Below are 27,737 nucleotides of genomic sequence, written 5' to 3'. Positions count from 1 at the left end.
CGTCCTGGAACGTCGGCTGTGAGCCAGTGCGCATGCGCGGGTCCCGGGATCCCGGAGGCTGGGCTGTGGGGTGCTGCAGGTAGAAGGAGTGACCGGGGGCAGCATCATGAGGAGCGGTGGAGGGGGAGATGCAGATGATGGCCGGGACTGGGAGGTGAGGAGGACATGACGGCGGCTGTGTGATGTACAATCCTCACCCTGTACCCACATCCCCGGCTGTCATAGCAGTGTACTGTACGGTGCCCGTGTATCGTGTCATCTACACACAGCAAGCAGCACCTCATTGTTCCTCTTATCCTGACTGTGTATGGAGGTGACACTGCCAGCCCGGGAGAAATGCCTTCCCAATGTAGGGTCAGTCACAGGAATGTGATGTATACACATTGCACCGAGCTGTACAGAGTATGTAATGTACAGCATACAGAGGGTTTGGCGTATGTAATGTGCAGGGATCTGGAGTATGTAATGTACTGCACAGCATACAGAGTGCAGGGGTCTGGAGTATGTAATGTACTGCACAGCATACAGAGTGCAGGGGTCTGGACTATATAATTTACAGCAAAAAGTGCAGGGGTCTGCAGTATGTAATGTACAGCTTACAGAGTGCAGGGGTCTGGAGTATGTAACGCACAGCTTGCAAGGGTCTGGAGTATGTAATGTACGGCACAGTGTACAGAGTGAAGGGGTCTGAAGTATGTAATGTGCAGCAAAGAGTGCAGGGGTCTGGAGTATGTCATGTACAGCACAGGGTACAGAGTGCAGGGGTCTGGAATGTGTAATTTACAGTACAGAGTGCAGGGGTCTGGAATGTGTAATTTACAGCACAGAGTGCAGGGGTCTAGAGTATGTAATGTACAGCGCACATACATGCAGGGGTCTGGAGTATGTAATGTACAGCACAGCGTACAGAGTGCAGGGGTCTGGTGTATGTAATGTACAGCACAGCGTGTAAAGGGCAGGGGTCTGGAGTATGTAATGTACAGCACAGCGTGTAAAGGGCAGGGGTCTGGAGTATGTAATGTGCAGCAAAGATTGCAGGGGTTTGGACTATATAATGTACAGCACAGGGTACAGAGGTCTGGAGTATGTAATGTACAGCACGGAGGGCAGGGGTCTGGAGTATGTAATGTGCACAACAGGTTGCAGGGGTGTGGAGTATGTAATGTGCAGCAAAGAGTGCAGTCGTCTGGAGTATGTAATGTGCAGCACGGAGGGCAGGGGTCTGGAGTATGTAATGTGCAGCACGGAGGGCAGGGGTCTGGAGTATGTAATGTGCAGCACGGAGGGCAGGGGTCTGGAGTATGTAATGTGCAGCACGGAGGGCAGGGGTCTGGAGTATGTAATGTGCAGCACGGAGGGCAGGGGTCTGGAGTATGTAATGTGCAGCACGGAGGGCAGGGGTCTGGAGTATGTAATGTGCAGCACGGAGGGCAGGGGTCTGGAGTATGTAATGTGCAGCACGGAGGGCAGGGGTCTGGAGTATGTAATGTACAGCATACAGAATGCAGGGGTCTGGCGTATGTAATGTGCAGTACAGGGTACAGAGTGTAGGGGTGGTGCATAAGCAGAGTGAACACAGACCTATCACCTGCTTGCTCAGCAGGCAGATCCCCCACTGGGCAAGCAAATCTGCTGAGCGGTGCACCCCATTTGAAAAGGGCCTTAGGAATGTACAAATTAAATGGGAACTCTTCACTGGCTACCAAATGAACAGAAAACAAAGTATCATTGTGGAAATGTTATCCTTGGTTCAGGAATGTAAATATTTGTTACATTGCACTGGAGGGAGATCATTTTGTGAATGAAGACTTGCTAGAATTTCTGTTTGCCTTTATTCACAGGACTATCTCTCTGGTGAAGTGTTAGCTTGTGAGAAATAATGGTGATATGACAATGTAACAAATGACACCTTTGTGCTGAGTGTCACAAATTACAGGGGCCCCAGGTGGCTTACACCGTAAAGTGCTAGTATGTGCCGCATATTCGTACATTATGGCAGACTTACCTTTCAAATGAAGCCCTCCAGCGCTGCGCTGTCACCGTTCTGCTGGTCCCAAGTACCCCCATCTGTACCTGTTCTTTCTTTCGGCTTCTGTCTCTTTGGCTTGAATGGCTGGGCCAGTATGACATCACTAACGCACATGTGCATGGGAGTCGTAGCACCACAGCACAGATCCACTGCTGTAAATGTACACTGATCTGTGCATACACGGCTCAGTGTACATGACAGCTGACAGGTGGGGGAAGCATTTATGGCAGAAAAGTCTGATAGGGTCTCTTCTGATATAAAAACCCTACCTGTCAGCAATTTTTTAAAAGAGTTTGATACCACTTTAACGCATTTATTAACCACTTGCCCTCCAGAGAATTTACTCCCTTCCTGACCAGGCCAGTTTTTGCACTGCGTTACTTTAGCTGACAATTGCGGGGTCTTGCAAAGCTGCACCCAAATTAAATTTATGTTGATTTTTTTTCCCACAAATGGAGCTTTCTTTCGGTAGTGTTTGATCGCTTCTGCATTTTTTTTTTTATGCTATAAACAAAAACAGACCAATAATTTTGTACAAAAAAACAATATTTTTGACTTTTTGCTGTAAAACATAGCCAGTAAAAAATTTTAAAAATCAAATTTCTTCATAAATTTAGGCCAAAATGTATTCTGCTAAAAAAAATCCCAATACGTGTACATTAATTGGTTTATGTAAAAGTTATAGCATCTACAAATGATAGTATATTACTGGAATTTGAATTTTTTTTAATACTAATAATGGCGGCAATCAGCGACTTATAGGGGACTGCGTTGGGCAATCTGACACTGGGCGGGAACTGACTGTCACTGACATCCCCAGTGATACTAATACAGTGATCAATGCTAATAAAAAGCACTGACACTGTACTAATGACACTGAGCAGGAAGGGGTTAACATCTGAGGCGATCAAAGGGTTAACTGTGTGCTGTGCGTTTTTTGCTGTGTGCTGCATGCTGTGTTTTACTAGTGAGACCTGCTGCTTTGTATTTCTGTGCTGTGCAGAGAGATAAAAAACAGCATGTCCATGCGGAAAGGAGAGAGACCTGTGTTGTTTTCTTTCAGATTTCCCCGACGATCGCCAAGTGCCGGTCGGGACCCAGTGATTGACATCTCTAGCCGCCAATAGCGGTGTGGGTAGGGCGGTGTGTGCCCCCTATCCGGAAATGCAAATCATGTATATATACGTGATTTTGCGCAGCCCTGCCACCCTGTAGCAGTACTTTTTCTATAGGGTGGAGGGCAATTGGTTAAATAAGGCTTTTTTTTTTAGTTTTAATGAATTGACTTAATATTATATGAGTTATTTTAAAGTTATATTCTATTGCATTCTATGCATCAAGGTAAAAAATCTTCTGCGTGCAGCTATCCCCCCCTTATACTTAGCTGAGCCCGATCTCAAACCAGCGCTGTGCCTGAGAGCAGTAACTCTCTCCACTCTCTCTCCTCACTGGCCATGTAGGCAGCAGTGTAAGCCATTGGCTCTTGTTGCTACCTATCACAGCCTGGGGGGAGGGGGATGAGGCCAAGCTGCATTGCGTGTGTCAATGGACACACAGAGCACAACTTGGGATCGGGCCCACATGAATGACTCCATGCTAAGCAGCTTGCTTTAGGGGCACTCAGAAAGGGGGAAGAGCCATGAGTGCCAGTAGAGGCCCCAAAACAACCAGGAGGATCAGAGCTACTCTTTGCAAAACCATTACACATAGTAGGTAAGTATCATACCATGTTTGTTATTTTTTTTGTTATTGTTATCATTGTAAATCTTTACTACAACTTTAAAGCAAAAATTCATGGGTTATGTATCCATGAGTGAATTGACCCCACGGTCCTGTACACGTCAGGTTACATCCACACATATTTCCCTACTATGAATCTACCTTTCAGCATTTTACATCAGATAGAAACTACTCCTGTCCTTTAGTAATGATTGGGAGTCAGCGGGACAGCCTTCCAATCATATGACCACTTTTACAGCCAATCACAGTGGCATCATGTGACCACCTTTACAGCCAATCACAGTGGCATCATGTGACCACCTTAACAGCCAATTGCAGTGGCACATAGTCAGGTCCATAAATATTGGGACATCGACACAATTCTAACATTTTTGGCTCTATACACCACCACAATGGATTTGAAATGAAACGAATAAGATGTGCTTTAACTGCAGACTGTCAGCTTTATTTGAGGGTATTTACATCCAAATCAGGTGAACGGTGTAGGAATTACAACAGTTTGCATATGTTCCTCCCACTTGTTAAGGGACCAAAAGTAATGGGACAGAATAATAATCATAAATCAAACTTTCACTTTTTAATACTTGGTTGCAAATCCTTTGCAGTCAATTACAGCCTGAAGTCTGGAACGCATAGACATCACCAGATGCTGGGTTTCATCCCTGGTGATGCTCTGCCAGGCCTCTACTGCAACTGTCTTCACTTCCTGCTTGTTCTTGGGGCATTTTTTCTTCAGTTTTGTCTTCAGCAAGTGAAATGCATGCTCAATCGGATTCAGGTCAGGTGATTGACTTGGCCATTGCATAACAGTCCACTTCTTTCCCTTAAAAAACTCTTTGGTTGCTTTTGCAGTATGCTTTGGGTCATTGTCCATCTGCACTGTGAAGCGGCATCCAATGAGTTGTGAAGCATTTGGCTGAATATGAGCAGATAATATTGCCCGAAACACTTCAGAATTCATCCTGCTGCTTTTGTCAGCAGTCACATCATCAATAAATACAAGAGAACCAGTTCCATTGGCAGCCATTCATGCCCACGCCATGACACTACCACCACCATGCTTCACTGATGAGGTGGTATGCTTAGGATCAGGAGCAGTTCCTTTCCTTCTCCATACTCTTCTCTTCCCATCACTCTGGTACAAGTTGATCTTGGTCTCATCTGTCCATAGGATGTTCCAGAACTGTGAAGGCTTTTTTAGATGTCGTTTGGCAAACTCTAATCTGGCCTTCCTGTTTTTGAGGCTCACCAATGGTTTATATCTTGTGGTGAACCCTCTGTATTCTCTCTGGTGAAGTCTTCTCTTGATTGTTGACTTTGACACACATACACCTACCTCCTGGAGAGTGTTCTTGATCTGGCCAACTGTTGTGAATGGTGTTTTCTTCACCAGGGAAAGAATTCTTTGGTCATCCACCACAGTTGTTTTCCGTGGTCTTCCGGGTCTTTTGGTGTTGCTGAGCTCACCGGTGCATTCCTTCTTTTTAAGAATGTTCCAAACAGTTGTTTTGGCCACACCTAATGTTTTTGCTATCTCTCTGATGGGTTTGTTTTGTTTTTTCAGCCTAATGATGGCTTGCTTCACTGATAGTGACAGCTCTTTGGATCTCATCTTGAGAGTTGACAGCAACAGATTCCAAATGCAAATAGCACACTTGAAATGAACTCTGGACCTTTTATCTGCTCATTGTAATTGGGATAATGAGGGAATAACACACACCGGGCCATGGAACAGCTGAGAAGCCAATTGTCCCATTACTTTTGGTCCCTTAACAAGTGGGAGGCACATATGCAAACTGTTGTAATTCGTACACCGTTCACCTGATTTGGATGTAAATACCCTCAAATTAAAGCTGACAGTCTGCAGTTAAAGCACATCTTGTTTGTTTCATTTCAAATCCATTGTGGTGGTGTATAGAGCCAGAAATGTTAGAGTTGTGTCGATGTCCCGATATTTATGGACCTGATTGTAATTGGGCAGTCCTTTTTGTCCCTGGGGCAAAAAGACCCACATAAAGGGGTGTTTTTTTATTTTTTGTGTTGGGATTGGATACACTTAAAATAAACTCAGTAGTTTTAATTAAGGATCTTCTTTTCTTTCTTCAGTTCCTTGTGTGTAAAAGGAAGCTTGAGAGCAAGAAAGAGGCTTTACTCATCCTTTCCAAAGAGCTGGACACATGCCAGCAAGAGAGGGACCAGTACAAGCTGATGGCAAACCAGCTGCGGGAGAGGCACCAGTCTTTGAAAAAGAAGTATCGGGAGCTCATTGTATGTATTGTCATTTTTCTTTGATTACGTTCTGTTTATCATTTAGTGCTAATGTATGATCCTGCACTTGCACAACTTATATAAGACGTCGTGGGGCTGTGCACCAGTGTTTTGTAGATTTTCACACTTGTTTGTAAACAAAGCAGAAAGGAGGATCGCCAGATCGCAGGTGAAAGTGTGGGGGGCTCTTAACCACTTGCCCTCCATAGGATTTACTCCCCTTCCTGACCAGGCCATTTTTTGTGATACGGCATATCACATATTACTTTAACAATTGTGCGGTCATGCAACGCAGCACCCAAATGAAATTTTACATCCCCCCTCCCCCCCATAAACAAAAAACTGACAATTTTGAAAAAAAAAACAATATTTTTGACTTTTTGCTATAAAACATATCCACTAAAAAAAATTAAACAAATCAAATGTCTTCATAAATGTAGGCCAACATTTATTCTGCTACATGTGTTTGCTAAAAAAAATCCCAATACATGTAAATTAATTGGTTTACGTGAAAGTTTTAGCGTTTACAAATGGCGGTATATATACTGAAATATTTTTTTTTTTTTTGCACTATTAATGGCGGCGATCAGCGGGACTGCGGCAGGTTTTCTGCCACTGGGTGGGAACTAACTGGCACTGACATCCCAGTGACACTAATACAGTGATCAGAGCTAATAAAAAGCACTGACACTGTACTAATGACACTGGGCAGGAAGGGGTTAACATCTTGGGCGATCAAAGGGTTAACTGTGTGCTGTTTTACATGATGTGATGTGTGTGTTTTAGAAGGGAAACGTGCTACTGTGTATTTCCTTGCTGTGCAGAGAAATACAAAACAGCATGTCCCTGCTGGCAGGAGAGAGACCTGTGTTCACACACAGGTCTCTCCCCTGTCAGCTTTCCCCAACGATCGGCGGGTGCTGGCAGGGAATTTCCGTCAGGAACCCGGTGATTGACATCCCTAGCCAACAGTGGTGGCATGGGTAGGTGGGTGCGTGCACACCCCCTACCTGGAAATGCAAACCATATATATATATATATATATATATATATATATATATATATATATATATATATATATATATATATATATATATATATATATATATATATATGATGTTGTGCAGACCTGCCGCCCTGTAGCAGTAGTTCTACTATAGGACGGCAGGAAAATGGTTAAAGGGCCACGGAACATCAATGATAACTGAATCTTTTTTTTTTCTTAGGGGGAAGGGGGGGGGGGTAAAGTGCCACTCTCCACAAATAATTGTGCGGTCTTTTTACTTTATTTTTTTTTTTTTTTCTTCAGAGAGTTAAAGGAATCTGCACTTCTGGCTGGTATATTCAGATAGTCTCCTTTCACCGATAATTTTCCACCCAGCTTGTTCAGCCGGGTGGTGCAGATAGGGAATCCCATGGCTTGAATTTCAGCCTAGACAGAAGAAATCAGATGAAATTCCAGCCATGGATGGCTAGCTTAAAGCCCAACTCCGAGCGAAAACAAAAGTTTTCCCATTCAGTGGGGCTGTGCCCACACTGCATGGATCAACTGCTTGTTTTGTCTAGAGGTGAGGAGAAGGCTTATACTCACCCAATCCTTCGTTCCACCAGAAAATGGTGCTTCCCTACGGTACAACAGACGACTGTACTTGGACAATGGAGCCTGCTCTGAGCATGATGTTGTCAAGAACAGTCCACAACTCAAGACCGCTGGAGTACGGGAGTGCCAGACTGGTCTTGTGCAGGGAGGATTAGGTAAATATATTTCTCCTCTGCCCTAGACAAAAAACAGCAGTTAACCCTTGCAGTGTGAAATGGGCTTTAAGGCACAGTCACTGTGCTGCAAGTGTATGCAGGAAGCACAGCCTGTATACTGTGCCTTGAAAAAGTATTCATACCCCTTGAAATTTTCCACATTTTGTCATGTTACAACCAAAAACGTAAATGTATTTTATTGGGATTTTATGTGATAGACCAACACAAAGTGGCACATAAATGTCAAGTGGAAGGAAAATGATAAATGGTTTTAAAAATTTTTTTTACAAATATCAGAAAAGTGTGGCGTGCATTTGTATATAGCCCCCTTTATTCTGATATCCCTAACTAAAATCTAGTGGAACCAATTCCCTTCAGAAGTCACCTAATTAGTAAATAGAGTCCACGTGTATGTAATTTAATCTCCGTATAAAAACAGGGGTTCTGTGAAGCCATCAGAGGTTTGTTAGAGAACATTGGTGAACAAACAGCATCATGAAGGCCAAGGAACACACCAGACTGGTCAGGGATAAAATTGTGGAGAAGTTTAACTACTTCCATATCGGGCACTTTTACCCCATTCCTGCCCAGGCCAATTTTTTATTGAGCACTGTGGTAGTTCATTGATTCTTCCTCTCGTGTCAAACTGCCTGCCCACACATCATACACCATACACTGATACCAGCTTTCCAGATTCCTAAAACAAAAATAGTAAATGCAAGTTTTTTTTACCTGCAAAAAAAATATGCATTTATTATTTTTTGTTAAAAAGTTAAGTTATCATTTAAGGGCAGTGTTTACACAGAGGGAGCAATGTGTGCAGGGGACTGGGGTGGGGGGATTTGTGCAGAGGAGAACAGTGTGGACAGGGGGCAATGTTTGCAGAGGAAAATGGGGGCAGTGTGTAGGGAAGGACAGTGTTCAGAGGAAAGGGGGACTGTGTGTATAGTTACAGTTAGTCTGGTTGAAAAAAGACAAAAGTCCATCCAGTTCAACCATAAAAAAAGTTATAATCCTACACCCACAGTTGATCCAGAGGAATGCAAAAAACCAGCAAAGCATGATCCAATTTGCTCCTGCAGGGTAAAATAAATTCCTTCCTGGTCCCCCGAGAGGCAATCGGATATTCCTTGGATCAAATTTACCTATAAATGTCAGTATCCAGTTATATTCTGTGTATCTAAGAAACAATCCAGGCCTTTTTTAAAGCAATCCACTGAGCTGGCTAGAACCAACTCTTGAGGGAGTCTATTCCAAATTTTCACAGCTCTCACTGTGAAGAAACCGTTCCGTATTTGGAGATTAAATTTCTTTTCCTCCAGATGTAAAAAGTGCCCCCTTGTCCTCTGTGATGACCTCAAGGTGAGTAACTCTACACTGAGTTCACTATATGAACCAATGATTTAGAATTGTACTCAAAAGTTTGCATACCCTGGCAGAAATTGTGAAATTTTGGCATTGATATTGAAAATATGACTGATCATGCCAAAAAATGCTCTTTTATTGAAGGATGATGATCATATGAAGCCATTTATTATCAAATAGTTGTTTGGTGCCTTTTTAAATCATAATGATAACAGAAATCACCCAAATGGCCATGATCAAAAGTTTACATACCCTGGAATGTTTGGCCTTGGTACAGACACACAAAGTGACACTCACGGTTAAAATGCCAATTAGAGGTTAATGTCCCACATCTGTGGCTTTTAAAATTGCAATTAGTGTCAGTGTATAAATAGTCATCGAGTTTGTTAGCTCTTACGTGGAAGCACTGACTAGGCTAGATACTGAGCCATGGGGATCAGAAAAGAACTGTCAAAAGTCATGCGTAACAAGGTAATGGAACTTTATAAAGATGGAAAAGGACATTAAAAAGATGTCCAAAGCCTTGAATATGCCAATCAGTATTGTTAAATCACCTATTAATAAGTGGAAAGTTCGGGGATCTCTTGATACCAAGCCAAGTACAGGTAGACCAAGAAAGATTGCAGCCAAACAACTATTTGCTAATAACTGGCTTCATATGATCATCATCCTTCAATAAAAGAGCTTTTTTGGCATGATCAGTCATATTTTCAATATCCATGCCAAAATTTCACAATTTCTGACGGTATGCAAATGTTTGAGCACAACTGTATTTATACATGTTGATCATATCCCCCCTTAATCTCCTCTTCTCAAGAGAGAATAAATTCAGTTCCTCTAATCTTTCCTCATAGATGAGCTCCTCCATGCCTCGTATCAGTTTGTTTGCACTTCTCTGTACTTTCTCCAGTTCCCCAATGTTCTTTTTGTGAATTGGTGCCCAAAAACTGAACTGCTTATTCCAGATGAGGCCTTACTAATGATTTTACCGGGGTAATATGATATCTCTCTCTCTGGAGTCTATACCTCTTTTAATACAAGAGAGGATTTTGCTCGCTTTAGAAACCGCAGCTTGACATTGCATGCCATTATTAAGCTGGTGATCTACCAGAACCCCCAGATCCTTCTCCACCATTGATTCCCCCAGTTGTACCCCCCCCCCCAGTATGTATGATGAATGCATATTCTTAGCCCCCAAGTGCATAACCTTACATTTATCAACATTAAACCTCATTTGCCACATAGTTGCCCAATTAAACAGTGCATTGAGGTCAGCTTGTAAATTGGAGGCATCCTGTAAGGACGTTTATTCCAACTGCAAAGCTTGGTGTCATCTGCAAAGACAAATAGTATTTTTAATACCACATCCTATATTGTTTATAAATATAGCAAAAGGTAAGGGTCTCAACACTGAACCTTGGGATACATCATTAACCATTGAATCATTAACCACTACTCTCTGAATGCGATCTTCTAGCCAGTTTTCTATCCATTTACATATGGATTTACTGTAGACTTTACCTTACACATTAGCCATGTGTGGGGAACTTTTTTCCAGCAAGAACTCAAATATGTGGTCTTTTATTAAACTCTCCAGTATCTTCCCAACTATAGATGTTACTATTTTACCAACTATAGTTGGTGAATTTAATTTGGGCTAAATCTCAGATTTCTTCATTGTTTCTATTCAGAATCTACATTGTATTAAGCCACGCCCAATATTAATTTTAATCCAACCACGCCCAAGAGGACAGTGGGGTGGGGGGCACAAAAATGCACCTTTGCTGATGTAGACACTGGCCCTGCCTCTACAAACCAGTCAGTGAACATTAGTGACCTGCTGGAACCTCTAGCAACCAATTAATGTGCAGTAAAGATGGGCTGTAACCTCTAGCAACCAATCAGTGAGTGGTAATGATGTGTTGTTACTGCTTATCAATGTCGCTCACTGATTGGCTGCTAGAGGTTACGTCTAGCAACCAGTGGGTGAGTGGTAATGATGTGCAGTAACGTCTAGCAACCAATCAGTGAGCAGTAAGGATATGCTGTAATCTTTAGCAACCAGTCAGTGAGCCTGGACCAATCAGTGAGTGTGGACCAGTTCTTTATATTTACATTATTAAAGTTTTTTTGAGACAAGTCTATGTGTGTGTATGTTTGTGTTTTTGAGATGTTGGGGTGGAGAGAAAAATTGCATGGGGGGGGGGCAAGAATATGTTTGCCCAGGGTCCAATCACTATTCAAGATGGCCCTGCATTTACGTTTTTGGTTGTACCAAGATGTGGAAAATTTCAAGGGGTGTGAATACTTTTTCAAGGTACTGTACTTCTTTCCCAGCTGCTATGTAAAAGGTTATGAAGGTTATCAAAGGGGCCAGTACAGAGAGTAATTAGCCACTTTTCGACTGCCCACAGCACTCTTACTGTGAGTGGCCAGCATGCACAGAGAGAGTGACGTACCCATAAATCATTGTGCCTTTACTAGGATGTGCGGCTCAGCTGTCAGTACATCGGGATTGATCAATTTTCAAATATACATCCCATAGTTTATGGGCGCTTTAACTTTCCTAAAGACTTAATATACACTAATTGGGATTTTTTTTTTTTTAACCAAACAAATATAGCAGAATAAATTTTGGCTTACATTTGTGAAGAAATTTTAGGTTTTTTTTTATTTTTTTATTTGGATATGTATTATAACAGAAAATAGAAAATACTGTTTTTTTTTTTTTTTCCCCAAAAAAAATTCAGTCTTTTTCATTAATATAATAAACCCCCCCCCCCCAGTGGTGATCAAATAGCACCGAAAAAAGCTATATTTGTGCGAGAAAAAAATAATCTAAATTTCATTTGTATACAACGTTGCATGACCGTGCAATTGCCAATTAAAGTAATGCAGTGCTGTTTAACAAAATATTGCCTGGTCATGAAGGGGGTAAAATCTTCTGGAGCTGAAGTGGTTATAGACACTTCTAGAAGAGGAGAGAGCTGTGCTAGGAAATTGACTATATAATTTTTCAAGTGAGTTTAAAAGCATATTGGCCAATCAGGGATCACATGATCGGGACCTCACACAGAGGTCCCGTACAGCGATCGGTGTTCTGCTGTGTCCGGAGAACACAACGGGCACCGGATAGCGGTGCCGCGTGCTCCTAGGGAGCACGCACAGACAGGGAAGCAGGGAGGACGTTTATAAATGGCCACCTGCTCCCACAATGCTCCCATACAGCCATTTATATACATCGGCCGGACAGGAAGTGGTTAATAGTGGTAAGTGGGAATAAAATTAAAAGATAGAATACACCAGGATTCCCAGAGCTATGGGTCCAACAATACAATATTGCAATAATGACCCGATTATAGATAATGCTGGCTCACATAAAGGTATATATGTGGTGTCCTCGGGGCCCAAATCATAAATGAAAGGGTAAGAAAGAAAACAACCCAGTGGGTGAAGAACTCACAGGTTGTCCAAATGAGGACAAACTGCAGCCTTTGAAACCAAATATTACATAAAAAATTTAATTAATTTGCAGTATAAAAGTACAGACATCAAGGAACATGTTTGGCATGGAGAGCCAAAATGCACAGGGTTACCTCACAACCACCAGGGAGAAAGGTGAAGAGAGAATGACAAGATCATCCAGGGTGACGCTAGGCATGCAGAGGTCCCATAAAAAAGTGATGGACAGTAGACCTGTAATGGATATAGTAATCCAGAGAGAAGAAAAGGTAGATAGAAATGACTGAGAAACAATAATGCAAATGTAAACCTCTCAGAAGAGTATTAATAGATAACAAGGACAGCTAGGTCATGTATGTATCACATAAATACATGTAAATACACAAGGAGTGCATGACAAATAAATAAACATGAGCCTAGACATATCCATAAAAAATAAACCCTAATTAGAAAAGAAGGGGTTATAATCATTCCTCTGGTAATATGTAATATATAATATATTATGACAGGTCACTCATCAAATAGAGGCGGTTAGGCTTGGAATAAAGACTGTGTTGTAAAAGTCTCCTGTAGTAGTATAGATAGAACAATGTATGGAAAATGCTCCTCTTAGTATTGCAATGATAGTGGCGATGTAAAGCATATTATCAACAGTAAATGCACAGCACTAATGGAGCCACTAGAAGAGTCAATCATAATAGTCATGGAGACATAGAATATGGAAATAGCGCAACTTCCTCATAAAGACCGCTATTGTGCACAATGTAGAGATGCCTTAAATAAATATGACATGGAGGGTTGCCAGGGAAGGACCTATAAAGGTCAAAGTCTATATATAATGTAGGTATAACTGAGTGGAGAACCTATTTCAAACCTGCAAAAGCTGATAACTGTAACCAAACAGTAGCCCATACAGGGGTAGTCGCTGTAGATTGATCTTGTATCATTGGCAGGTTGATCTTGTATCATTGGCAGGTAGGAGTCCTCCAAACACAGGATAAGATGTTATCCACTTATATATCAATCACCTGGTTAACAGACCCATAGATGCCAAGATGGAAGACAGAGGTTGTATATAGCATAACACGGACAGCAGGACAGTACGGCGGCTATACGTGGCAGCCACACGTTACTTGAGGAGCCGTGATCGTGCAGAGGATGTGCGTGTATCAGATCCGACAGTCAAGGCAAGCTGCACCGCAGGACTGTGCATGCGCCAGCGTGTCCAGGATGTGACGACGCGTTTCGCCCACTACGTCACATGGGCTTCTTCAGATAAAGGCAGCCATGTTAATTGAGTCCTTATATAGTGACACAAAGCCTTGCGGTGGCCAATGGGTGTGCTCTTTAGATTTAATCATGGCTGAAACAAAAGGGATCATTGACATTCACAAATACATATAATAAACAAGATAAAAAGGAAGCAAAGGATCGCATTGTACTGCAGTTATACAGTCAGGTCCATAAATATTGGGACATCAACACAATTCTAACATTTTTGGCTCTATACACCACCACAATGGATTTTAAATGAAACGAACAAGATGTGCTTTAACTGCAGACTGTCAGCTTTAATTTGAGGGTATTTACATCCAAATCAGGTGAACGGTGTACGAATTACAACAGTTTGCATATGTGCCTCCCACTTGTTATGGGACCAAAAGTAATGGGACAATTGGCTTCTCAGTTGTTCCATGGCCAGGTGTGTGTTATTCCCTCATTATCCCAATTACAATGAGCAGATAAAAGGTCCAGAGTTCATTTCAAGTGTGCTATTTGCATTTGGAATCTGTTGCTGTCAACTCTCAAGATGAGATCCAAAGAGCTGTCACTATCAGTGAAGCAAGCCATCATTAGGCTGAAAAAACAAAACAAACCCATCAGAGAGATAGCAAAAACATTAGGCGTGGCCAAAACAACTGTTTGGAACGTTCTTAAAAAGAAGGAACGCACCGGTGAGCTCAGCAACACCAAAAGACCCGGAAGACCACGGAAAACAACTGTGATGGATGACCGAAGAATTCTTTCCCTGGCGAAGAAAACACCCTTCACAACATTTGGCCAGATCAAGAACATTCTCCAGGAGGTAGGTGTATGTGTGTCAAAGTCAACAATCAAGAGAAGACTTCACCAGAGTGAATACAGAGGGTTCACCACAAGATGTAAACCATTGGTGAGCCTCAAAAACATCAAGGCCAGATTAGAGTTTGCCAAACGACATCTAAAAAAAGCCTTCACAGTTCTAGAACAACATCCTATGGACAGATGAGACCAAGATCAACTTGTACCAGAGTGATGGGAAGAGAAGAGTATGGAGAAGGAAAGGAACTGCTCATGATCCTAAGCATACCACCTCATCAGTGAAGCATGGTGGTGGTAGTGTCATGGCACTGCAAAAGCAACCAAAGAGTTTTTTAAAGGAAAGAAGTGGAATGTTATGCAATGGCCAAGTCAATCACCTGACCTGAATCCGATTGAGCATGCATTTCACTTGCTGAAGACAAAACTGAAGGGAAAATGCCCCAAGAACAAGCAGGAACTGAAGACAGTTGCAGTAGAGGCCTGGCAGAGTGTCACCAGGGATGAAACCCAGCGTCTGGTGATGCCTATGTGTTCCAGACTTCAGGCTGTAATTGACTGCAAAGGATTTGCAACCAAGTATTAAAAAGTGAAAGTTTGATTTATGATTATTATTCTGTCCCATTACTTTTGGTCCCTTAACAAGTGGGAGGCACATATTCAAACTGTTGTAATTCCTACACCGTTCACGTGATTTGGCTGTAAATACCCTCACATTAAAGCCAACAGTCTGCAGTTAAAGCACATCTTATTTGTTTCATTTCAAATCCATTGTGGTGGTGTATAGAGCCAAAAATGTTAGAATTGTGTCGATGTCCCAATATTTATGGACCTGACTGTATATATCCACCACCACTTAGCCAAAAATGAAGGGATATACATGGCCAAATGAGTAGACATAAAATACATAAAAGTACAAGGTAGCGGATATATAAGACATGACTAACCCAGTGAAAGATAGCAGACCGAGAAAAAAATTAAAAAATTGGAAAAATAGACTATAAATATAAAGTTAAATAAACAGCTGAGACAATGGTATTAGGGCTTCAAAAATGCCTGAAGGCTGAATTTGTTGTTGAGGCCAGAGGGAACCATGGATTCCAGTTTGAAGATCCACTCCTTTTCTTTTTGGAGGAGGACAGTGTCAAAGTCTCCTCATCTAGGGGATAACTTTAACACATAGATGACCTTCGCACGTAGATCCGATGGAGAGGATTGATGCTCTAGAGCAAAATGCTCTGCTACTGGAGTACGATCTGTATTGCTAGAAATACTATTAATGTGTTCCCCTATGCGTATTCTAAATGATCGTTTTGTCTTTCCTACATATATCTTATTGCAGGGACATAACATATATATTGCACAATTCGCAAAATGTTTAACGCAGTAAGACCTGGTTCCACCAGCATCATGGAAGGTATCGGTGCGGTCAACAACCCTACAAACGGCGCAATGGCTGCATGCCACGAAGTGGGGGAAGAGAGGTCAACCAAGTTCTAGGGGTGGGACATGTAAATTCTGAATGAACAAGATGGTCCGACAAATTGGCAGCTCTCCTGGCTACCATGAGAGGCTGAGGATCTACAATGGTGGACAAATCTGGTGTCTGGGTAAGTATATGCCAGTGTTTGAGTATGGTACGCACTGTACCCTATTGAACGCCGAACCTCGTAATTATGCGGGTAGGTGAGGGAACTTGATTGGTGGGTGATGTTGTTGTAGATATATGTAAAAGTTTGTCACAATTGCATTTAGATGCCTTCAGGCAAGATCTTTTAAGATTCGCATGAGGGTAGCCCCTTTCTCGAAATTTGGCATATAGTTCCTTATAGTCATTATAATCCGTGCAGTTGCGACGTATTCGGAGGAACTGGCCAGTGGGTATACCTCTGAGGAATTTAGGGTGATGGCTTGATGCCATTATTAGATTGTTCGCCGCAGTCGCCTTACGGAATGTTTTGGTGTAAAGCCGATCATCCCTTACTGAAATTGATAGATCCAAAAAGGAAATTTGATGCGAATCACAAACATAGGTGAGATTGATATTTCTGTTATTCTGGTTAAGCTCAATCAAAAATTGATGAAGATCCAAAATACTACCTGTCCATAACATCAACACGTCATCAATATAACGTAATTCAGATATAGTTTGGAACGATAGACTACCTGTTCCTCCCACCAACCAAGATGTAAGCATGCATAGGCGGGAGCCTAGGGGGGCACCCATGGACGTGCCACGTACCTCGTGGTAGGAGGTACCAAGAAACTGAAAACATTTTAAATGTAGAGCTAGATCAAGAAGATCAATCAAAAAATTTGTTCTGGGCGCCCATCTGTGGGTATGATTGATCCAAAAAATGTGTTACCGCCCCAGCTGTGTGGGATTGATGTGTAAAGTGATTCCACATCAATGCCAACTAAGAGGGCACCAGGTGGAACTATAATAGAAGATATCTTAGAAAGTACGTCACGAGTGTCTTGTACATACGATGGAAGTCTAAAAACCATGCCTTTAATTAGGGCGTCAAGATATTTGCCAATCCGTTCAAGCGGACCACCTACCACCGAAATGATCGGTCGTTCGGGAGGATCATTGAATTTTTTGTGTACCTTTTGGAATTATGTAGATGGTGGGAATGTTGTAATCTTTTACCTGGAGATATTTACACTCATTATGAGAGATAAGGCCAGCTTCGCGTGCAAAAGCTAATTTCCTATTTAGGAGATCGATCAATCTCGGAAAGGGATTAGTGTCCAATTTTGCATAGGTAGATTTATCCTGAAGTTGTCGCCGGATTTCCCATTCATAATTAGTAGTAGTCATTAATACTACGTTCCCTCCTTTATCACTCGGCTTAATAACGAGGTCATGAGCATTACTAAGCTCATTTAATGCACGACGTTCATCTTTGGTAAGGTTATCCCCTCTTTTGACAGTCCAATCAACCAGGGCCAGGTCCCTCTGTACCAGATCGAGAAAGACGCTAAGCCATTTGTTTTTCCTAAACTGTGGCATCTTAGTGGACCTAATGCGAAGGTCTGCTGATCTAAGATATGGTGCATTCAAGTCCCCCTCCAAATCATCACTAGAGACATTGTCCTCCAAGAGGGATATCAAGGTCTCTAGTGTATGAGTGACAGTTCCCTGTGTAGAAGGATTTAAATTGATCTCCTCAGTTGAAGACAGTCTGCTGATGCAAATAACTGAGATAAACTTTCCTAAGAAAAAGATTGATGTCTTTAAAAACCTCAAAATGGTTCATGGCGTTTATTGGAGAGAAAGACAGACCCTTCTTAAGTAAACTAAAGTGTCTATCTTCCAAAACAAACTGAGACAGATTGATAACTTTAAGATCTGAATGAGGGAGTGTTTCCTGATTAGATACCACATTTAGCAACGCTTCTGGCTCCTGGTCTCGTGTCCTTGATTTCTGTCCCTTTCTACGTCTTTTCCTTTTCCTCCTTCTGCAACATCGTTTTGGTAGTTGGTTCTGTGTCTTTCTGTGGTTTTGAGAATACCACAGTTCCTACCTACCGTCTTTGTCTAAAAAAGCTACAGATTCAGATTGACCTTCATCACTGTCGGATGAATATGTTCAATTGAGGTGGGAGGAAGAGGAGCGGAAGCGACGGCGGCGGGATCTACTGCGATTGCGTGTAATTGAAAGATCAAAAATTTCACCACGGGCCCAATCATCCAGGTCGCGTTGGAACTTGACCTGTTTTGTAGAATGAAGATTTCGCTGAATCTAATCAATTTCCTTTTTGAGAAGATCGTTCAATCGAGCAAATTCAGCGTTCTCCTTATATTGTTTCAGAGCTTTAGAGCTTTCCTCAATATCCTCTTTAAGCTCAGCTAGCTGGACCTGTTCTTCCTCAACAATCAATTTCATAATATTGAGCCTGTGTGCAATACATGTCTCCCTCCACTTGGTGAGGAATCTATCAGTGTGTAAATGCTCAGCAGGAATTACCCTCTCGCAGCCCCCTAGGGATGATGCCACCCTGGATATAGGACTCCAAATAGGAAACGTCCCATTTACGATTTAAATACTTAATATTAAGTTTTTTGTGATTCTTAAATAGATTTTTGATTGTGGGAATAAGACTTTTCATAGCTGTTTGCAGTTTTTGTTGTTTTTTTTAGTTCTGCTTTAAGGGCTCGTTCACATTAGATGCAGTTCTGTGCGCTTTTTTTCTGCATCAAAAATGCATGCACAGTGTTTTCCATGTATTCCAATGACCCTGGTTCACACTAGTGCAGTCAGTTTCCGATGCAGAAAAAAAAGAACATGTTGCATTTTTTTTCTGCACAGAACCATACTGGAACATGGCAAACTGCACCGGAAGTGCGTGTAGTGTGAACTGTAAGCAAAAAACGTAGAATGCATGAATGCATCCGGAGTACATTTTTGTAGTGTGAACTGGCCCTATGGCTGTTGCCACTAGTATGCACGCTTTGTGATGTGTATAATGCACACTCTGGTGTGTGCGGTGCATCTATGGCAACATGTTCCAACCTAAAAACTGGTGGAACATGTAACATGTTCCCAAAGGTGAGCTTATCCTTTAATCTAAAACCATTCAACAAAAACCTTTTTTTTTAATTTAGTTTTTGTTAAAACCGTGTCAAGTTTTTATTACTTTCCATGCCCCTATTAGTAGTCTCGAGGACTGAAAGTGGGGGAAAATCACAATCCTTGTCAGCAAAATGAAAACCGAGGGCAGATCTTCCAATGGGGGACACTTATTGTATTGACAGCTGTTTTAAAGAGAATTCTCTTACTTTGGAAGCAAAGGGGAATATCAATTGGATACAGATGGCAAAGTAAAATTCAAAAGAGGCTTTTAAACCGTCTATACAAATTTCCCAAAAGGTTTGGGCTTTAGGTAAACTTTAAAACACTTCCCTTCCATAGGAGGTACCTGGATGTCCTGGGATGAGGATGGTGATATCTCGGTCATAGCTGGAGATATCATTTTCTTCTGGCTAAAGAGCGGCTGGATTACTTTACAGGTGGCGGAAGGAGGTCTTCCCTTGAAATAGCATGTGACATAAAAATATACAACACCCACCATTTTATTCTTTAGGGCCTCTGCTTAAAAACATGTAATGTTAGGGGATTCTAAGCAGGGGCAGACTGACCATTTGAGCACTCGGGCACTGCCCAAGGGCCCGGGGTCAGTAGGGGGCCCCATGAAATGCCCCTGGTACCTTTTTTTTTTTTTTTTTTTTTTTTTTCTTTTTTTTTTATAGGCTTTTTTGAGTGTGGGCAAGGACACAGGGGCCCCATGATCCCCTATTGCCCGAGGGCCCCATGAGTTGTCAGTCCGCCCCTGGTTCAAAGCAGTTTTCTAGCACAAAAATTATTTCTTGCGTGTAGAAGAGTAATGTCAGAATTGGCCCGGACCGGAAGTAGTTAACCCGTTCTGTCTTGGTATTATTTACAATCTGCTACTTCTTGCTTGTGATAGAAAAAACAAATTGAGAAAAATATACAATTGCCCTAAAGCTGAACTCCAGGAATGTGACAGAAACCACATCAGACCATCCGAGTGCCTGCTACAGTGTGTTCGGGTGTGCCGGCGTAGGGTGGTCTGGCGGAGGTGATGCTTGAGCATGTTGCGCCATGTCAAGGTGCAAGGGAGCCGAGCGGAGCTGCCGCAGCCTTGTGTGCGGGTCTGCAAGCTAGGCAAGCCAGGAGAGGAACTGTCGGTGCTGTTTGGACTGGAGTGGACTGAAGGGGTTACCTGGTGTGGAGAGAGAGTGTCACTTTGATTCAGGCGGGTACATGTCATGTCTGTGATGTGTTATCATCATCTGTGCTGCTGCACACTGCTGTCTCTGTGACTGGTAGTCAATTTCATGTGTGTGTGCCTGCCCATTCTCATTTCTTGCTCTCCTGACTCCTGTCCCTGGGCTACTTACTATATCGAAAATAAAATAAGAAATATGTTTTTTGCCCTTAAGTGTTACTAAACCCAGGACCCTGCATTCACTATACCTGGTCTGCCACAATACACAGAACATGGAAATGCAATTATTTTAGTAAATCTAAACTGCTAAATACCTTTTCTCATCAGTAGTTAGAGCAGTCTTGTGACTTCAGCAGAGCACTGGTTAAAGGTTGTAGGAGGAGTTTTCTTTCTGCTCTGGGAGGATGTGAAACCTCTGACCCTCTGTCTGGACAATGCTGATTGGCCCTGTGCTGATCACATGCATCCTCCCAAGAAAAAAAAAAACCCCTCTCTAACAATACACACCAAACGGAGCATGTGCATGTGACCACGGGTTCCATCTGTACCAGGTGGTCATTTCAACAATTGAAGGGGCAGAGAAGAAAGGATCCAACAACCTTTTTACACAATGCAGAGGGTTAACCCCTTAGGTTCCACAATGAGTATAACAAGCATGCTTTACTGCAGCATACAGACTGATTTTACTGTTGTGAGTTTAGTAACACTTTAATATCTACCTTAAATCACATTACTAGCTGCATATTGTACTTGTTTGTAGCCTAAATACTGAAATTTGCACCTTTTTAAACTGTTATTTTTTTAATTTTTGTAAATGCCAGTAAAATTTGGGTGTCGTGTCAGTGAATTTCAGTCTGATAGGTTGGCAACACTGCTCCCTTGATTCATTGATTCCTTCCACCAGTCCCCCACAGCCTCCCCTCTAATGTATTTCAGGCTGCGGTTGCATGCTTGCCCTCACCGTGTGCAATGGTCCTGAATTGCATGTGATGATACCCCATCCACAGACCTATGCTTCAGGGAGGGAAGGCGAGCACCAGGGCCAGCTGAAGAAGGGGATGAGGTAAGTAACACAGCCTGTTCAGTTAACAAGCATTTAACCCTTGCAGTGCTAGGGGAAGGGGCAGTTCACTGTAAGAGTTGTTTTGGCCACATTCCTGAAGCTGAGCTTTAACAAAATCGTTGTAGAATAAGGCTCAGCAGTGACTTGTTTCCTTTTGTGTATGAAACTGAGTAAGCATAGCTGTTCATTACAGCATCAGTGTTCTACACTACAGTAGCTTTGTAAAAAGCCATCCCTCTTAATGCTTTATCTTTCAGTAGACGTCTGACCAAAGCTTGGGGCTTTAACAATACATTATAGGAGGTCGCTGACCATTTTCACAGGATACAGCCTGGCACAAGCCTATTATTCCTGTTGACGTCATTGATCCATTAGCAGCTGTAGTGTCAGCTCAATCCTCCTCGCAGCTTGTCTTGCGTGACATGTGATAAGGGAATACAATAGCAGTCTGATTTTGAAGTTTGGGCTTGAGAACAAGCCTCCTGCATTCTGGAACTGGAAAGAAGATAATTATACTGCACAAGGAAACTGTGACAATGGGGAGCAGCAGGGTGGTGTGCTGAAAAGTTCTGGAGGAAAGAGCTGAGATTAGAGAAATGGGGGAGTATGTTCTAAATTACTAGTGACTAGTACAATAATACAAAAAAAAAATATCTAGTGAAAGTTACAGGACAATACTTCCAACATACCAGAAAATGTGATATATTACTTTACAGAATAATGTGAGCTCAGTGCTGATCGTTTTCCTTGTGAGGTTCCCTGTGCCAAAAGCAAGCTTTTTTTTAACTGTCTGGAAACGAAGTAGTCCCCTGAGCACTAAAGACCCATCAAACACCCTAAAGTGGTTGTAAACCTCCGACATGAAATATGAACAAAGCATATCCCTCTATAATGTGTACTTGTCTCAATTAAGAGCACTAAGTGCCATGTATGTATGCTGCCTCCTTCCTCTGCTATCAGCATGAATCACCTCTGACACCTTTTCCTGACACCAGGAGAAATACAGTGACAGGGAAGGGACCTCCAGCAGATTGACAGCCTCAGCTCTGTTCCTCTGTGCTATGGGGAGGGTGTGTGTGTCTTCCCTCCAATCAGCTTTCAGAGCGCTCCTCACTGAGCTCTGCAGTGCGTAATTTCAGACCTCTGCTGCCTTTTCTGGACTCTCAGGCAAGTTTTATACATGTTGGACTTTGAACATATGTAGAGAAGAGAAGATTGCAGATAAACAGGTACAACTTATGTAGGTGGATTTGTTTCATCTATGTGTATCATTTGAGGCCAGTCACTTCACTAGGTATATGTAAGGGTTTACAACCACTTTACGGGTATGTTCATACAGGTGGCCAGGGGCACGGATAGATTGCTGCTTTCAGAGGTGGCTAGACACCACCTCTGGATGCAACAGTGCTATGGCTGAATACAAACTGACTGATTAGCTGTGAACAACACTTTTCAGAAACACCGACTCTGGACACACACTGTCTGCAACCAAGGCTGGATGGAGGCTCTATTCATATGTAACCACTCAGATGAGCAGTTGCCTGCAAATGGGGGCGGTGCTGGCTATTGATTTGTACAGAGAACAAATCTGACCGCTGCCACAGACAGCTCCTGCTGGTTGCACACACAGATCGTGTCGACAGCGTTTAGTGCCACCCTTAGTGCAAGTGATTCTTGCCAGCAAACACCCATGTGAATGTAGAGTAACTTTCCTCTACCTGAACCCTCAGCACTTGAAGGACAATTGTACCTTTTTAAAGGTAGATAGCAGTTTCTTTGCCAGCTGGTGCAAAGCAATGTTCCACTTTCCAGCTCAATCCAGTGAATGGCCCATTTATGACTATAAAGAATAACTGCTGAAACAGACCTTACTGTATACTCCTCCCCTATCAAAAAGGAATCCAGGACGGGTTGTAAAAAAAAAATTCATGTTCTAGAGCAGTGGTTCTTAACCTTTTTGGAGGTACTGAACCCCACCAGTTTCATATGCGCATTCACCGAACCCTCCTTAATTGGAAAAATAAAATATGATTTTTAAAATTCAAAACATAGGTATATATTTATACATAGGTGCACAAAATGAACAAAACCATTAAGAACAAAGAACAAAACCATTAAAACATGATTTTCACACAAAAACAAAATAATGAATATTTACCGCAAATCAGTGTGACTTCTGCTGTTGTCTTTCAGAGGCCAGTTCAGAAATGCGCGGCATTACCTTGGCAAGTGCCACTCTCATGTCATTTTCGCAACAAAGTCTGTTCCTTTTCTTCGTCTTTATGTCCAGCATCCTCGAAAAGGATTGCTCGCAAAGATATGTTGTAACAAACGGTATGAAAATTCATCCCCCATATAGTAATTCATCCCCCATATAGTAATTCATCCCCCATATAGTAATTCATCCCCCATATAGTAATTCATCCCCCATAGTAATTCATCCCCCATATAGTAATTCATCCCCCCATATAGTAATTCATCCCCCCATATAGTAATTCATCCCCCCATATAGTAATTCATCCCCCATATAGTAATTCATCCCCCATATAGTAATTCATCCCCCCTATTAATTCATCCCCCATATTAAGTCCCCAAGTCCCCCCTGTGTCAATTCACTTACCTTTGCTCCGCGCGTTCCTCTCGCTGTATTCCCGCGCCGTTCCGGTCTTCAGGGCGGACTGTGAGAGGAGCCTAGCTCCTCTCACGTTCGTCACGCTGCCCCGCCTACACACATCCTGACAGCCAATCACTGGCTATCAGGATGTGAGTGGCCGCGAGACTGGCCAATCATTGCATTTGAGTCCCTGCCGCCAGAGAGGAGGGAGGGGAGCGGGCGCCCGGCACACAAGAGCCGCGGCTTGCCGACCACTGGGCTAAGCGATGTTGCGTGACCACCTGCAGCCAATGATGGACAAGCGGGGCATGTCATCACAAATCATATGAGTCGGGTGTGGGTCACCTCCGCCGAACCCCCGAGACTGACTCACCGAACCCCTGGGGTTCGATCGAACCCAGGTTAAGAACCACTGTTCTAGAGTGATTAGAATGATTGGTACTGACAGTGTAAGCCATGCTGGTTATTAGGACTCCGGCAGCTGGACGTCTGTAATGGTGCACAATGAAAACCCATGGCTAAACTAAAAGGCAGGTTTGATTCACCTGCTGGCTTGTATACAATTTTTGGGCAATTTTTAGCCATTTTGCCATGTCACCCCTGAAGAAACTTGAAGGCACCCTGGTGTAAGAACGCTAATCTAGACAGGTAGCAGTCAAATAACTGAATTTATTTTTATAAATCAACCATGGTTCAGTGGAACCCTAGTTTTCATCAGAAGTTGCTGGGGGTTCCTTGAGCTGTAGCTGAGCTTCCATCTGAGGGTGTCTGCATAGTTTTGGGGCAACGCCACTTGGCAGAACCAGCAGCATGACTCCAGTGATATTTTTACTTGTCTGTAGGGGTGCTGTTTTGGCCACCACTGTAAAGGGGGTTTCCTTCCCACTAGCCCCCAATGCAACAGGTGTTTCCCCACTGACTGCAAGTGAGTTGATTTTAGTAGGGGTCCCCTGAGACCTGCAAATAATTTCAAAGGTCCCTCTAGGGTAATAAGGTTTAGAAAGTTAGGTATCATTACTATGCAGCTGATGTAATGGTAATGTTTTTTTTTCCTTTTTACTAGAGTACTTGAATGTCTTGTTTCGTATTTTTCCCCCCATTTTATTTTATTTATTTATTGTAGGATGGAGATCCTTCACTTCCACCAGAGAAAAGAAAACAGGTACTTTTACAAACTTTTTATGTTTGTCTTCAAATACTACGTTCTGTGTTAAATAGTCAGGTATCACACTGTAGGAGATATTTGTCTACCATCCAACTATTTATTTTTTTATAATCTAATTTTGCAGAAGATATAATCTCTGTTGATTATACTGCATGACATTCTATATGTTACCACTGTTCCTTGATAAAAAAATATTTAAAATAAAATCATATACCAGCAGTGATTTGTTGTGTTTTGTTTCTAAAAGGCTCTTAAGCTTCAGTTCTGACTTCTTTACAGGCCTACCTGTCATAAAGTTTTTTTTGCCTAACAAAGATGCTATAGGTATCTTGTAGTAGTTGCTCCTGGGAAACATTTTTACTTTTTATTAGTTGGATATGACAGACGGATGTGCTTGAATGAGTTGTATGGCCAAAGCTCTTTTGGCCATACTTCTCCCATGGGTCACTTAATTCTGCACTTCTGTAAACCAGACTCAGCTGACAGTGGGCTAAAATCTGCTGTGAGCTGACTCTATAGAGCTGGACCAGTCTCCCAGATTCCTGACCAGCAGCTAGCTCGGCCTCTCAGCAGGCCATTGAGACCCTGAGTCAGCCGCTTCTGCCCCCCTCCACAGCCCTGAGCACCAGTGAGTCCTGAAGGGGCAGAGCTGAGAGCTATGACTGACAGTCACCGCTCTGTGCTCAGAGCAGACCTGAGTAATCAGCGGTCTTTAATCACGAATTTATTGGCTTAGAGCCAACGAGGGACAGATGCACCATCTGGGTAAGTATAAATGTTTATTTTTCATTCCCTTCTATTTTAAAATGGATAAATTAATGCCAAATACCAAAAGTAAAGTGAATATTGTGTGTATGAACAGTCAAAGCCTTTTATTTAAAGTGCATGATAGCCAAAACATATTTTTTTTCTTGTATATAGAGTAAGAAAGGCTTAAAGACGAAGTGTTCATTCAGTTTTTAGTAATGTGTTTGTCAAAGCTAGCTGTATTGTTGTATGGCCATGGATGGAGGAGGAGCACCCTGTTCAACATCACAGCTAGCCTTAGACTGCACATAGAAAGATGAGGAAAAAATACTACATGCACTTTTTTTTTTTTTCTCCAGAGGAACAGAACACATTAATACAAATTAAAGTGGCAAAGTGGTTAGCACTTCTGCTTAGCATCACTAAGGTCATCGGTTCCAATCCCAACCATGACACTACCTGCCTGGAATTTGCATGTTCTCCCTGAGCCTGTGTGGGTTTCCTCTGGGTACTCTGGTTTCCTCCCACACTTCAAAGACATGCTTGTAGGTTAATTCACTCCTGTCTAAATTGGCTTTAGTATGAATGTGAGTTAGGGACCTTAGACTGTGAGCTCCTTGCAGGTAAAGGATTGATATGAATGTACAATATATGTGTGTAAAGTGCTGCATAAATTGATGGTGCTATATAAGTACCTGTAATATAATAATAATAATAATAAAGTGAGACCTTTTCTGTAAAACCCCTGACAGTTTGTTTTTTGCTGTATCCTATTGTTCCATTGTGTTCCATTGGAGACATTTCCCATCACATCCTCTCTGAGATGCAACAGGAATTTTGAGGAAATCCCCTTGGGCAATTGCAATTTCCCTTTTAAGACAGGTGTCCCCATTAGAAGATTTTGCCTTATTTTTTTTTATTCTGGGGATAAGTTTAAAATGTTGGATTCTCCCTCACTTTCTCCATGACAGTATTCATTAGGACAAGCTGAATAATGTATCTTACCCAGTGGAAGAGAAAAAAACTTGAGAGAGGTTTTAACCTTTCCCCACACTATCCAAAACTTTGGAAAAAAAAAAAGGTTTGCGTAGTGTTTGGCCTTTTTAGAAAGTGACCTTGAAAGCTTCTTCTGTTTCTGGTTATATGTCCCTTCTCAGTGCTTCTCCACCACTCCTGTTCCTGTGGACCTGGTAGTCTGATCCTATGTAAGCGCCATGTTGGATGATGTCATAGCTTACACGAGGTTGAGGAGATCAGCTCCTCATGTGATAGTGTTGGATCCTGCCAATTATCTGCTCAGGCCATGGAGGAGGTGACACGCTTACCCAGAACACCAGGTATTTGATGAGGGTACCCAGAAAGAAAAGTAGTGCTGGAATGTGGCAAAGGAAAGTGTGAGTTTGATGGATGGTGGACTTCAAGAGACACTGTCATTTTGCCCTTAATGTGCCAATTGACAGAGTCTATTTAAGACACTCCGTAGGCCTCATATTGCTGTGTGTGTAATGTAATGAGCCATTCCATAGCATGGACCATCTGTTTCTTGGCCAGCCAGCTCAAAGGATTACCTCTTCCAAATTTGCAGGTGAATCTGGCGGAACTACTGGGGGAGGCTCGGGAAAGGAGCAAAAAGCTGGAGCAGGAGATAAAGGAGCTGCAGCAGAGACTGGGAGAAGTACAAGGAGACAATAAG

General features: G+C 42.4%; 1 protein-coding gene across 1 annotated transcript; it reads left to right on the top strand.

Moving 5' to 3' along the window:
- On the top strand, positions 1 to 27,737 carry LOC149438281 (coiled-coil domain-containing protein 149-like; the record flags this gene model as incomplete). Its single annotated transcript, XM_089660027.1, has 4 exons — positions 1 to 154; positions 5,876 to 6,037; positions 25,256 to 25,294; positions 27,630 to 27,737. Coding segments are annotated over exons 1-4 (357 nt in total), but the record flags the coding sequence as incomplete, so codon positions are not given.

This window comes from Staurois parvus, unplaced genomic scaffold, assembly GCF_062004578.1.
Source record: "Staurois parvus isolate SC_StPar_1 unplaced genomic scaffold, SC_StPar_1.0 ptg001199l, whole genome shotgun sequence".
Taxonomy (NCBI): Eukaryota; Metazoa; Chordata; class Amphibia; order Anura; family Ranidae; genus Staurois; species Staurois parvus.
Note: the sequence above shows the minus strand (reverse complement) of the source record. Positions and strands in the feature narration are given on the sequence as shown.